Source organism: Aulonocara sp. 'chitande type north' Nkhata Bay, linkage group LG2, assembly GCF_057382095.1.
Source record: "Aulonocara sp. 'chitande type north' Nkhata Bay isolate Kocher_YH1m ecotype deep benthic linkage group LG2, A_spYH_male_GT1.1, whole genome shotgun sequence".
NCBI classification, from domain to species: Eukaryota; Metazoa; Chordata; class Actinopteri; order Cichliformes; family Cichlidae; genus Aulonocara; species Aulonocara sp. 'chitande type north' Nkhata Bay.
The window spans coordinates 9,536,048-9,550,656 of NC_141345.1; the positions used below are offsets into that span (position 1 = coordinate 9,536,048).

At 42.9% G+C, this 14,609-nt stretch overlaps 1 protein-coding gene across 4 annotated transcripts in view; it reads left to right on the plus strand.

Moving 5' to 3' along the window:
* Positions 1-14,609, plus strand: part of glra1 (glycine receptor, alpha 1) — a 121,716-nt gene that overhangs the window by 53,558 nt on the left and 53,549 nt on the right. For all 4 annotated transcript variants that reach the window (XM_086304932.1, XM_086304942.1, XM_086304917.1 and 1 more), the window contains one exon: positions 3,967-4,034. In XM_086304932.1, the coding sequence (XP_086161058.1) occupies positions 3,967-4,034 (68 nt within the window). The remainder of the gene's footprint in view (positions 1-3,966; positions 4,035-14,609) is intronic.

Below are 14,609 nucleotides of genomic sequence, written 5' to 3' on the forward strand. Positions count from 1 at the left end.
CCAGCCGCTTTATGGATAAACCCTGTGATGCACTCAGAGCCTGCGCTCACCTCGTATCACGCGGGTGCAGGAGCCCACTTGTCTTACAAGCAAGTTTTGCTACACTAAAATATGCAGATTTTAACAAAATGCACAATATTGAAATATGGATACAGAAAAAATGAACGCGCTGCATAATTTATATCAGTGCTTGAATTAATCTTACACGTGACAAAATGCACAGACATTGTTACAGACATTTTCATTCAGTGTATTTAATTACAGACTCAGTAGGTTTTATATTAAAGTGTACACACATTACATAAAATATTACCCAGTAGCTTTCTCTGAATCATATGTGTGTGTGTGTGTGTGTGTGTGTGTGTGTGTGTGTGTGTGTGTGTGTGTGTGTGTGTGTGTGTGTGTGTGTGTGTGTGTGTGTGTGTGATATTTCATCATATATTCCTCCAAAATCCTCTTCTCTACACAGATACAGGCTGGAAAACATATTTCGATCATTCAGGCACGTTAATTTATCTTTGGTTTGATGAAGTAAAGCATGAAACTATTAACATTAGAAAAATAGAAACGCTCCCTTTCAGAAGACAGACTGCAGCAAAACAATATTTTAAACTTGTGGAAATGAGAGAAGCCTGAAAGCCGACGGCTCTGATCTTCTTCTTCTCGCATTTTAAAGTTTGCATTTAACATCGAGGGTGTAAATCTGAAGCATACCAAACACACAAGCTGTATATTTACATGGTTGGAGAGCTCTGGGTACCGTGCAGAAGACAGATGACAGATGCAGAACAAACAGAAACACAGCAGAGTCGGTGAGTGTTAGACGTGACTGTAACCAGCATTAATCTTCCACAGTTCCCACGGGTCTACTTCGAGCATCCCTTATCTATCACATCTGAAGTAAATGAACCCCAAATGCTGGCAGGTTAAATGTCTTCCTCTCCTCCTCCACCTGCAGAATGCGGTGATTTCTCTTTAGCTACAGTGGAACAAACTCATTTCTCGTGCAGCCACTTTCTTTTGCCACAGTGGAAACCAACTAGGTTCATTTAATATCTCCGTTTCTCAGTCGCTCTTTCTGCTTCGCCCTCGTTTCCTCACACGGCCGCGTCACTAATCTGTCGTTTGCGTAAATATGATGCTGTACACGTCACATGACCATCCATCGCCTGTGCCAGGCTCTGATGATCTTTTACCTTTTAACCATACGTCGTCAACCCGGTGCCTTAACCGCATCTGTCTGTGCGTATGCCTCCGGCACTCCTCACACTGTGACAGAGAGCGTAATTGGCCTTCAAAATAATCCAGACCCCTTCCTTCATTTCCAGCTAGCCGCCAGCAGTTAGAATTAGACATCGAGTTTAACCAGGGACATTAAAGGCAGACCGTGTGTGTGTGAGAGAGACCTTTGACTCATTAAAAATCAAATACATTTTTTTCTAAGATCTCTAATGGGAAATGGATTAAAAATAATCGGATTACAGTAATCTGTTTACAAAAATGTGTTTGAAATATGTAGGCAGTTATTAGTGTAATTATCTCACAGACAAAGAACTGATCATACTGTGTCTCCAGACTTAAATCCAATACAAGGAAAATGCTTCATTTGAGGATCATCCTGCTCCTACTGGAGCTGTGAAGTTCTTTGAGCCTGATGAATGGAAACATGCAGACTGAGCTGATACTGTGATAAAGCATGATATCAGAGCTGACGAGGCCTCTGTGATTGGTTCTACTGGGAGGATTTTTATTGGTGTAGTACACCAGCGAGCGTGATGTGCTAAAAATGTTTATAAGGAAGGTCAGAGGGGAGAACGCTCAAAGGAGTGATTTTTTTAAAACCAGGTGTCTGCAGTGGAGATGTGTATGTGAAGACTTTAGTTCAATCACCGTTTAACAGAGAAGGTTCCCCAAAACTGTTTCAATGAGGCCAAATTATTAGAGGCGGCCTGAAGAATCACAGACCTGCAGGTTCAAGCTGAAACTGGACACAAAACCTTTCGTCTTATTAATCCTCATGTTTTTAATAAATGTCTTATTTAGGTATTTCTGTGGTGTTTTGTTGAATCTGTGTTTCAGTATTTAGTTTTATTCCTTGCACCAGCCATTATCACGCCACCTGCTCTTTCATCGCTCATGCAATAATCTGACTGACTGACTAAGGCTTTATTATAGTGTCAACCTTTAGCATATTAAACGTTAGTTTCATAATTTGAAAACTGACTTTTTATTCTACATTCATTGATGCAGCTTGACTTGGTTTTCAGCCAGATTATAATGAGTGAAAGGAAAGAGAAAAGAGAAAAAACACGAACTCTGAAGCCATTTAGCCATTTAAATCAGCTGTGTTGGATCAAGGACACATCTGAAACCTGCAGGACACCTGCCCTCGAGGTCTGGAGTTCGACACCTGTGCTTTAGAGGAAGCTGGGGTTGGTTCAGTGTGATTGGAACAGAGGAGAGCTGAACTGCTGGGTCGGTGTCCGTGCTTCTTACTGCATTTGTGTTTGTAGAATCCAGTGAGACAAAGAATCGTGGAGCCGTGCACGGGGCTGCTGACTCTCACCTCGACTAACTCATCAACCTTGAACGCAGCGTCTCGTCTCTGAGAGGAGAGAGGGCAGACTGTCTTGGTTGTTATGATTCCCTTTGAAAGGACACTGTGGGTTTATTGACACCACTCGAGTGGGCTTTTCAAGGCTCGGGGGGATGTGTAATTGGTTTTCTCGTTTGTAGTTTTCTCGAGTTGTAATGAGACGTTTGCGCATTTCCTCGTCTCAGCGGCTCTCGGACAAACTTCCTGCTGTTGTCAGGCAGTAGGACGCTGTCAGAACATTTAAGTCTGGAAAAGCAAGTTGTTTATTCAGCCAGTGTTTGAAGCCAACTTTCCCCCAGCAGAAGGTTTCTTTCACTTTGTTTACTTCCTGCAGTCTGCCATCAACTCGCTTCAGCTTTAATCTTCTCTGCTGCTTTAATATCCGGCAACACGCAGACTGATACACGCAAACACATCCACTCAGCTTACATCGATTCAGAACACAAGAAGAATCTTACGCTGTAAACTAACCCCGACAAAGTGCAGCAATTATCAACAGCGAGGAGAATGTAAAGCAGGAGGCTGCAGACACCAACCAGGCCTGAGTAACACTGATTACCTCTCCATCATGGCACCTGTTAGTGGGCGGGAGATATCAAGTGGTCATCAGAGTTGATGTTGGAAGCTGGAAATATGTGTGAGCGTGAGTATTTGGCTCAGGGCTCACTGATGATGCACTTGGGAAACGAAGGCTGGTCCGTGTGGTCCGATCCAACAGAGTGGTTGCTGTAGTTCACTCTGCAGGAAATGTTCATGCTGGTTCTGATAGAAAGGAGTCAGGATACACAGAGCATCACAGTTTGTTGTGCATGGAGCTGCAGATCAATCAGGGTGTCCATGCTGACCCCTGACTCTGATAGCAATGCGGTTATTAAGTGATGACATATGAACACTGCTTCCGGGTCCAAACTACTCTGGGTTTTTAAGGTTGTGGTGTTTTTAACATGTTTTAATGATTTGTATCTTGTGCTGTTTAATTTCAACAAACCCCATAAAAAAAGTCAGTGATCACTGTCAGCCTCGCTCGGTTTTTATCATGTTTTCATGCCTAAGTTTAATTAATTTCCTCAGAAATTCAACATGTCCTCAGTGAAAATCAATGAAAGCTCTTTTAGAAGTGGAACAACATCTAAAGGCTCATCAGAAATTATTACCCACAATGCACACATTCACTCTTTACAGCTTCTATACCGACTCAAATTCAAGCTGCTTGCAGTGTTGATGCAGTGTTGAATCCATGTTGAGCTCTGCAGTCAACTCTCACGAGCAGGTTTTCCACGTTCTGTGATGACAAACACGTCTCCACGTCTTCTGTCTGCATAAATATTATGAACTCTAACTTCTCGTGTCTCTCTGCTCCCTCTCTCCAGGTCCGCCTGTCAACGTAACCTGCAACATTTTCATCAACAGCTTCGGGTCCATCGCCGAAACAACAATGGTGAGCTGATTTATTCTCCATATCACACCTCGGTGTAAAGACTTTCACATCATTTATTTGTCACTTTTGTCTGTGTGGATTCGGACGGTCGGACAACTAATAGAAACTGTCACGTCTCGTCGCGGCTGTGTTTCCGCTCGGGTAACTCCGCCCTGAAAAATTCAATTAATTTAAACGAAAGCTTCACCGATATTCAGCACATCCAAAAGTTTCACTTTTATTTCCCTTTAAAAATTAAAAGCGTTCTGCCCTGTGAGCATTTCGAAATTTCTCTGCCTCATTGACCCCGTCTTCCATTTGCTACACTTCATTTGTTAGAGCGCATCACTGCCGCGACCATTTGCATAACAACGTAGCGGCCCCGTGCCTGTTTGTACGCAGTGGAGTGGAAATTTACGCTCAATCATTACACAGAAAACCCATTAGTGCTAATATAACTGAACCAGCAACCTTCACAGAGCAACAAGGCTCAGAGCCGATATGACACCAACCAACCTCTGTGTGTCTTCGTATGTGTGTGACAACAGAGGCTATTTCAGCATCCGCTGCCTCTGTAAGTGTTTGTAAAAACGAGGCACGCTCGTGCCGCTAACCTTCAAAACATACATGAATCACTTCTTCATCCAATGAGAGCTCTGAACTTGTCAGCTGTGTGAACCTTCTGCAGGGCCTCGGGCACATTCGCAGATTAAACATCGTTCAGCGTGCACACGTGTAATGTGGTGTTGTGTTTTTTTACTTTGAGGAATTTTGCATCTAGTAGTAAAAGGCTGTTTTGATCAGCGTGACCAAGCACCCCAGAAAAGTCCTTATTTTCCTCCCTGTTTGCTTTTGCCCGAGCAGCTTTAGAATTTAACAAACACACAAACACTCCTGTGAAACAGCCCACAGCTCCCTGTCTCTGGCAGGTAGTACTGTTTGAAAAACTGGTTTTCAAGGCCCTAAAAGTTGAAGGTCAAAGGAAGGTTTTATGTTCTGCCATCCTGTTAGCAAAGAAAACATTGTAAAAACACCAAAACAAAAGTGCATTTTTCCTGCGAGTCAGATCCAAAGTCTTTCAGTTTACCTGTGTGCCAGCGAGCCCATTAAGTTGACTCAGTCTGACACGGTGTACACGTTCCTGCTGCTGCAGGAAATACTGACAGTAGTGTTCAACAGCGTGCCGTTTCCCACTGTTTAACTACTGTTCCAAACAGAAACACAGTGTCCTGCTGCTAGGGGAAATTGCGTAGCCCATTTTGAAAAAATATATGACATTTATCTCATCCGAGTGAAAGAGCTCGGGTAATAGAGAGAGTCCAGAAAGTTGTGAAAGACAAAAACTGTATTGTTTCTGGCATTTAGCTTTAATTCAAAGTGAGGCCGCAGTGTCAGCAAAACTCAAAGAGACAGCACCAAGGAATCCCAGTGAGATGCATCCGTTGACCATTCATGACATCACCTCACTCCCAAACCACAGGAAGTAACCCAGGATTTTCCTTGATCTCAGATTTGGAGGCCTCAGATCTGGTCTTGCGGTTGCTACTTCACAGCAAACCACACACGGATCGTTACCAATGAGTATACACCATATGGACAAAAGTACTGGGCTACACCACTTCATCTATGAATTCAAATCAAGTGCCTGGCCATGCAGTCTGCCTCTACCAACATCTGTGACACAGTGAGAGGAGTTCACTGAGCACAAGACAAGACAAGAAATGTGTGTCCTGTTAGATATTCCACTATCAGCTGTATGTGGAAGCATTTAGTAACCACAGCAGCTCAGAGCGGGCTCGCAGCTGAGGCTAGTAGTGCAAAGACGCTGCAGAGCTCCAAACCTCCTGTGGCATTACCATCAGCACAGACAAAAGGGGGGGGGGCAGGAGCTTCGTGGCTGAGGGGCTCCTGTAGGTGTAATGTGAAGGTGGCCAGTGCCTCATATTACATTATTACTTTAAAAATAAACATAAGACCAGGAAAAAAGAGGGAAACACGTGGGAGAATAGAAATGATAAAAGAATAATGTGTTTGGAAGAAGAAAGGATGGAGGAAGGAGAGAAGAGCAGAGAAATGGTAGAAAGGAAGGAGGAAGGAGGAAAGAAGGACTGAGGCAGAGCCGAGCAGCAAAGATAGACATCCCACAGTACACACACACACACACACACACACACACACATACACGCACACACACTGGTGGCTTCTACAGATCCTCAACATGCAGGAAAAAAATCCAGATTTTCTCTCTCACAGAAGCAAAATCAATGGAAAAACTGAAGAAAAGAACACTTTGTGGCAGTATTATTCATTAAAATGATGAGCAGAAGAACACAGAGAAACTTTTAATACCTGTTCAGCTGATGTCCCGCACCTCACCTGCTTCAGTAAAGCTCACTGGGTTAAACAGGTGACCTACTGCACAGGCCTGAGCTTGAATCCACCCTCCTCCTCTCTCTCCCACCTTTCTTATCCACTCTCACTTGCCCTGTCATAACAGGGGCTAAAAAGCACAATTAATATTTACATATAAAGTCAGAGTTATGTCATAGAAGTAGACCACACAGGAAATGCTTCACGCTCTGGACACACCATCTATAGACCAACGAGACCAATTTACGGTGGTTTCCAGTGCTCGGATAAAGTTCTGTGAGAAAATGAAAACATGTTGAAGATCCAATGAGAAACAGAGACCTGAATGAGTGTTTTGATGATGATATAGAAACCAAATATAACAGACCATAGAGTCAGTCCACGCACTGCAGACCACAGTCAGAGCTGGTGCTCTAATCTCTCAAATGGTGGATTATAGGAAAAAGCAAAGTACTGATATAAATGGATTTATCAGCTTTTATCAAAGCAGAAAATCCATTTTAAACCTCAGGAGGCGAAACACAGAGCGAGCAGCAGCAAGGACGCTGTTCACTGCAGAGTGTAACCACACTCCATGCTCAGCACACACACACACACACGCACGCACATACACACACACACACACGTCTAGCTATGTTTGTGAGAAGTATATTTTGTGTTCCTTACCCAGAAACATCACAAAACCAAAACCAAAAAATGTCTAAACCTCTAAAATGTCCTCGACGGGTCCTCACAAAGACATAAGTGCACACGTGCATGTATCCACCGAGTTGCTGGGGCGGGTCGCTGATAGATGGAGTGAGTAGAATGGCGCAGTGCTCGCTAAAGTCCCACCAGTACACGGCTTTATTCCTGTTTCAGCGCTCTTCCCACTCACTCTCTCTCTCACACACACACACATACACACGTGCACACACACACACACGCACACACACACAAAATCTCTCTTCATTCTTTCACACTTCCTTTGTAGCACACGTGCACTTACAGCGTGTAAAACACACACACTGAAACCTTAAACATCTGATTACTGATTATTGGAATATTAAATCATAACTAAGACATGTATTATATTAAAAAGTGTTGAGCTGCTGTTTCTTTTCTTCTTAACACAGGTCATACATTTTGATATAATTCCGAAGGTGATAAAACAACTTTTTAGCCATGCAGCATGACAAACAGCTGGGTTTATATTTTAATTGCGATATTCTTGCACAGTGAACTCAGCCTGTTAATACCCAGAGTACACGTTTCTAATACCAAAGCATATGACAGAAAATATAAACCATGTGATCATAGTATGAGAGTGAGCTTCAAGCTTTTCTTTCGTATATATGTCAGGTTATCTAAAATGTTATCCTCATGTGCACTAATGAGTTTTATCTCATTAATTTGGACTCGTGTGCATAAATGTGCACTACGTGTGTTTGTGAGTCATCGAAGGAAGAAATCTTACAGTAAAGTAATCTGCCGTGTTTTTGTCTGTGGAGTCAGAATAAAGGAATGAACTTTGTGAAGTTTTGTCAGTGAAAATGCATCAAAAGATTCATTTTGTGCTCATATTTCATACAGCGCTGATCTAAATGTTACCCCGGGACAGAAAACCAGATTCATTTCAGATATATAACCGCTGTCTTCCACTGATGTGCTGCAGCTCTGTGCCCTCCCACTTTTCTTTCTCACATGTCTACAAAATCATCATTTTCCAGTTTTTGATTTGTGACTTCACATTCATGGGAAACTGTAACCATCTCAAGGCAAAAGTTTCTCATCATCAAACAGGTTTCAGGTGGGTGATTTAATTAGAAGTTTAAATTGGACACGCCAAGCTCGAACGGTCCAGGTCTAACGCGTCGGCACCCTCCTCGCCTCTTTCGAGATCCGGGCAGAGGCTTGCTTCCTGGATTTCTCATAAACTGTTCCGACATCTCACAGTGCTGCAGGCGCAGCGTTGGCTTTTTCCCAGGCCGCATGCTGAAGACAGCATGTTTCCCTCTCCACGCGCAGATGTGCCACCATAATGTGCGAGCCTCCGTGACCTCCTACCTCCTCCTGAGCGCCGTCCAAGGAGACGGCAGGATGTTATGACAGGCATGGAAGTAGAATGTGGCTGCCGCTGTAGTTGTTGTTGCTGCAAGAAGAAGAGGAGGAAGAGTATTGCATCCTTTCATGCGTGGTTTACTGCCTGAGTTTAATACATGCTGAAATGAGCAAGGTATTGTGTAAGTACAGCAGTTCCTCTGCTGATGGTTTCATAACAGCACATCGACGGTAGATGGTAATGTCAGGGTAGCACTTAACAGTCCGACGGCCTCATGTCTCGTTCTCAGATAGAAGGATTTAATATGAAGCTGCCTCAGTATAAACGTTTTTAATAAATGAGTCATTTGCTCTCCTAACGCTGAACTATTCCCTGAAATGAATCGTTTGTGCATTCAAATTACTTTGCCCTCATTTCGGTCTGAGACAGATTTGATATCCGCTTGCTGATTTCTGCATTTTAATGTTTGTCCATCTGCAGCCACGAGGAGCCTCTGACCCATAATGATGAGGTTTTATAGACCAAATGAATGTGCAGTGTGACCACTTTTTCCAGTGAAACAATTAAATGCTTTCAGGGCATTTCAAAATAAAATATCTTTGCAGATAGAACATTAACTGCAGGGTGTCTGTCTCTCAGGCTGAGAAAGCTCATAATCAAAAATGCAAGTAAACCTCATTTATCCATTTTGAAAAAATATATATTTTCAGTTCATGAATTGAAAGGAAAAGCTGCTCGCTCTGCTCACTTTCAGAATTAAAATCACAGATTGGATTCTGTTAGGACTCTGAAGCTCATTTACACACAATAAATCAGGTTTAACCTTTACTATATACTGCAAACTAAGACATGCATTTTCATTTTTGGGCACTTTTAATGTTTTTCTTTGCAAATGCATATAAGCATGGATTAATCCTTTGTAGACTGTGAGGAGTAGGCTCAAAGAGTTAAGGTTAGAGTAATATTAGTAATAGTATTCAGTCTGATAAATGATCATAAACGTACCCTACCATTGGAAGCATGTTGTTACCAGTGCTTCTGAGAGCAGTTGGACGAACAGACTGGTACGAGTTTGTTTATGTCTCATATTTGTTAAAAGGAAATGGACATGTGCGTTATTCAATGTGATCACGTAGATCCAGTGAGTACATGTTTTAGATTTACTCACACAAACTGGCTGCAGGTTAGAGATGTTTATAAACATTCAACAGCAAACAAACAAACAAAATTAGAGCAAATACAAACATCAGGAGCACAAACATGACTGGACAGTGACATAACCATAACCACCCCCATCTAAGGAGCTTGGAAATAAAAGTGTCTGGACTTCTTTAAGTTTCTTGAAGACGTTTCATCCGAGAAGCGTTTTAAGCTCAGGTATTTAACCCTAGTGGGAGTGTCCCTTAAGAGGGTCGTTGGCCCACTATTGATCATCTGCACCATCACATGAGCCAAGGTGTGAAAAAGGTGTGGGTCATTATCAGCAGAGGTTTCAGGTAAAACCATTGTGAGACCTTACCTCATCCCATCATGTGACTTACTGAGATCAAGATGTGAGTGGGTGCCTGGGGAGGTTCTCAGACAGTTGGTGTTGTGAGCCCCACCCTCAGTTTCTCTGATGACAGGGATGACAGTGTTGTTCTGTTTGTGATTCTGTTTCTCCATAGTTGGTTTCTGACCTTTTTCCTGTGTGCCTTTGCTGATTTGATGATAACCATATGTTTTAAGAGCTTCCTTTACTAGTGTGTGTTCCCTCTTTTTCCCTTCAGGCTTAGAGGGAACATTTTCTGCCTGGTGTTGTAGAGTCCTGATTACTCCAAGTATGTGTTCCACAGGGTGGTGGGAGTCAAAGAGAAGAAATTGGTCTGTGTGTGTGGGCTTCAGGTAAACTTTAGTGTTGAGGTTTCCATCCTCCTCCATGCACACAGCACAGTCCAGAAACAGCAAACTGTTATTCTTTGTGTCTTCCCTGATTAACTTGGATGTTTCAATCCACTGAGTTGATGTGAGCAGTGAAGGCTTCTACTTCTTGGGTTTGGATTTTGACCCAGGTGTCATCCACGTATCTGTACCAGTGGTTAGGTGGTGTCTCTTTAAACGAGCCCAGAGCCTTTCTTTCCACTTCCTCCATGTAAAGGTTGGCTATAATAGGTGACACCGGGAGCCCATAGCACATCCACGTTTTTGTCTGTAGAAACCCTCGTTGTGTTTAAAATATGTGGTGGTGAGGCCGAGGTTTAACAGTGTGCAGGTCTGATCGGAGTGAAGCTGGTTCTGCAGTCTACACTGCCTAAGTTGTATGCCAGTGAAGAGAGAAACCACATCAATGGACACTATGGTTTCACCTGGATCCAGAGTAAGTTTCTGGAAATTGTTGGTGAAGTCAGAGGAGTTTTTAATGTGATGGGGTGTGTTCCCCGCAGGGGGCGCGAGGATGGTGGCGAGGGACTTGGAAATGTTGTAGGTGGCTGAGTTTATGCTGCTAATGGGACTCCTTCTTTGTGGATCTTCAGAAGTCTGTAAATAGAGGGTATATCACCCCCTGGGTACAGACTGGGTACAGATTCAATTCAATTCAATTCAATTATTCACAAAATAATTCACAAAGATTCACAAAGCTCATAAACAGTTGAACACAGACGATCAGTACAATGACCCTGAGTGTGAGACTTTTTTATTTCGAGTTTATTTTTTTTAAAAAAAGGTGAGTGTTAGCACAGTTCAATAACCTCATGTAGCATACAATATTAACACCGTTTGAGTGTGGCGTGTTAGCGGGACACAGAACTGAGGAGAAATCAGGACCACCAGTGGCGGGACATAGCAGGGAGAGGAGTGTGGCCAATGCTACAAAGACTGTGGATTCACTGAGATGACCCTGAGCTGCAATTCACTCAACACATACATAATAAAGTTAGCAACAAAGGCAAATGAATATAAATAAACAGTGTAAGACTAATTCACAGTGGTAAACCAAAACATTGAGAGGGCATTTGTTTCCATTGAATTTGACCATGTAGCATTTTCCGACCTACTGCAGCTACAGTTGCTGCAAATCGTCAAGCAGCTTTGCAACCCCCCTTTACTCCAACATTTCATTAATGTGTTGACTTCTACTCTGCTCATAGAACGCCATACCACTGGATATACATTACTGCAGATGGATACAGTAATCTTCTTTTGACTGCAGAGAAGCCGACTGACCTGACATGTGCATGATGACTGAATGTTGATTATGTCTGCCAGGTTTGGGTGTTTTTACCCATTTGATTGTGGTGTAGAACTGCACAATGGGGCACTGGTTCTAGTGGAGTCCTGTGATCTCTGAGTGCCCTTCTAGTTATCTTTGTTTTGAGAAACTTCATCAGGTTCCTGTCTGCCCAGCTTTTGCCCTTTCCAAGCTGATATCAAACCATAGGCCCGTCAATGACTGATGGTCCTGGCATACACTCGCTCTGCTCCTCTGTATTTCCTCGTTGGCTCTCTGCATCAACAGACGCTCCTCATCTCGGCTTCATTTCAGGATATTCATCATATTCTCAAGCAGAAGAAAAGGCGACTCGTTTGAAAGGTCAGGCTCATTTGTTTCATGTGAGATATTCAGTGTAATAAACAGTGATAAACGGCGACTGGGGCTCACTGGGGCTGATTCCCATGTGACTGCATTTCACACACATACACACATGTACGGCACTGTGGCTCATTGCTCCTTTAAATGCCACCTGCCGGGGCTGCTGGCACGCCGTACCTCGTCCCTGCAATGCTTTTCTGCTACGCCACGCCGCTTAATGATGGCTCCAGCCTGGCCGGAGTGGCCAGGCTCCATGTTCTGAGAATAATTGACAATTAGGGAGATGGAGGGGCAAGCTAAATGCCATCCCACACTCAATACAGAGACTCCATCTCTGATTGTGAAGCAGGAAATGGAGAATGGGTGGTGGAGGGGTTATACAACAAAGCTCTGCGGGAGCAGCGGTTCATATCTTCTACCTGGATCGATTGCACTGCACATGCAGAGAATTTACAGAGCAGTGTGAGAAGGGGGGAGACACGGGACAGAGGCAGAAATGTGTCGATACAGGTGATAAAATACAGGGAAACCAGTGTAAAGGCTAGTTCTACTCTAACGCATAGAAGAAGGGAACGATCTGAGGGACAGAAAAAATCAGATGATCCTTTAAATGCTCAATGATTTACTTTAGTACAGCCACTAATTACAGAGATTCAGACAGCATCTACTGGAGACTCTCCACCCATCCCTAACCTTCAACCAAACCATGGTCTTTATGTGATCTCAGTCAAATTATTTTTATACCTAAACCTAAATCAGTTGTCCGTGTTGTCATACTGCAACCACGTTTCCCACACCGCGTTTTAATTTTGAGGTGAAATGAAGTAAAAAGCCTTTTGAGTCTAGGGCAGACGGACTGTCATGTTCAGTCAGGTCTGACTGTGCGAGAGACGGTGGAGGTTAATTTCTGTGCTCTGTTTTTGATCTGACATCCATCGATTCAGACTGCAGCTGGATAAAACCTATTGAAACCAAAAATGAACATTCCAATATGTGATCCAGATGAGCCATAATCAGCAGCACTTATGAGCACTGTGTGCTGACAGAGCCAATCAGAAGAAAAACTGAAAGTGTACATTCAGAGCCGCCTGAATGCAGAGCTCCTTGTTTAAAATATTGCCCATATTTGGTGAGGAAGAACATTTAAGATGAGAATTGTAGGAGGCTATATACACTAACAAAACTTAACTTCCTCCTGATTGTCCTTTGTGGCCAGGATGTGTACTCATGTGTCATGAATAACACTTTTTTGTCTTTTAATCAAATGTAATAAAAAAAATATTCTCTTGTTTCTATTGGCCATTAAGCACAACATTTCCATCTGTGTTCTTCATCGTCTCGCTCCACATCCATCTAGCTATGATTTCTGGCAACACACAACCCCAAGAACAAGTGCAGAAATACAAATAGAGATTGTGAAAACAAAAGCACAAAGCCGAGTAGTTTGAATACCCTGAGGCTGAGCAGGATCTGAGAGATCACACAGGTTCACAGACAGGAAACAGATCTGTGCTGTAGCTCAAGGCTACAAGTCACCACCATCAGTAAAATCTCCTACATTCACATAAAGGAGGAAATGACATATGGATAAAGACCCATAACCACCTGCTCAGCTCTGTCCTTCACTCCGTTGCTGCGTCTGCCTGTATCTGTCGATCCGGTCCTCCATATGGAGTTACAGCTTCGTTAGTCAGCGGTGCGGTGACCCTTGACGAGCCTTTTTTCTCCCTTTTCCACATTTTCTTTCTTATTTTATAAAGACAACATTTCCCCATGGATCCGTGGATATATTTTACATCCTTCTGTTCAAGGTGTGTCAGTTGTGCTTTACAGCTTTTGCTGTTACGTGTTAATTTAAGGCTGAAGTAGGCAAAAAAAACCAAAAAACAGAATAACATTACAGCGTCTTTCCTACTGCTCTCCACTGTCTGCCCTCAGCACGTGTGTCAACATACGACACCAACACATCGTAACAAACCACTACAACACACTCACATGTTCAAGGAAAATTAAGTTAGCAGATTATCCACACAGAACAAGAACAGCGAGTGTGAACTCCAGCTGTTACCAACTGCGTAACTACGGTTTTATGAATATGCTTCATCCATATGAAGACGCTTTTTTAATATTCATTATCAGACTCTCCTTTTAATGAGTTTTCTTGCTTTTCTGGGTTGCTCTACAAAGCTGGAAAAACACCTTTTCTTGCAGTATTTTCTGGTATTTATTACACTTTCTACTACCAGCAGCCACATGCACACAGATCTGCATTTGTAAAATGTCCAATGGAAACTTCAGCTGTGTAAAAACACTTGGCCAAAGTGTCGCTCATTGCCTAGATTTTGTATGCAAACCAGGTGCAGTCTAGTTTCCTCTCAAACCACTTCATCTATAAGACACAGAATTGTTTTTGAAACGTTTTGCCCAATCATTCCCCAAAATTACCACCCACTGAAGCCTTTTCTCTGCCAAAGCAGTTTCCTTCCCACCTGCCTAGTCTACTTCAGGGAGAATTTGGACCTCCAAAGAATGCAGCAGTGAACATGAGGATAACATGAGAGAAAAGATAGGACTGCCAGGCTGTGAATGTGATAGTAATGTCAACCGTTGTGTA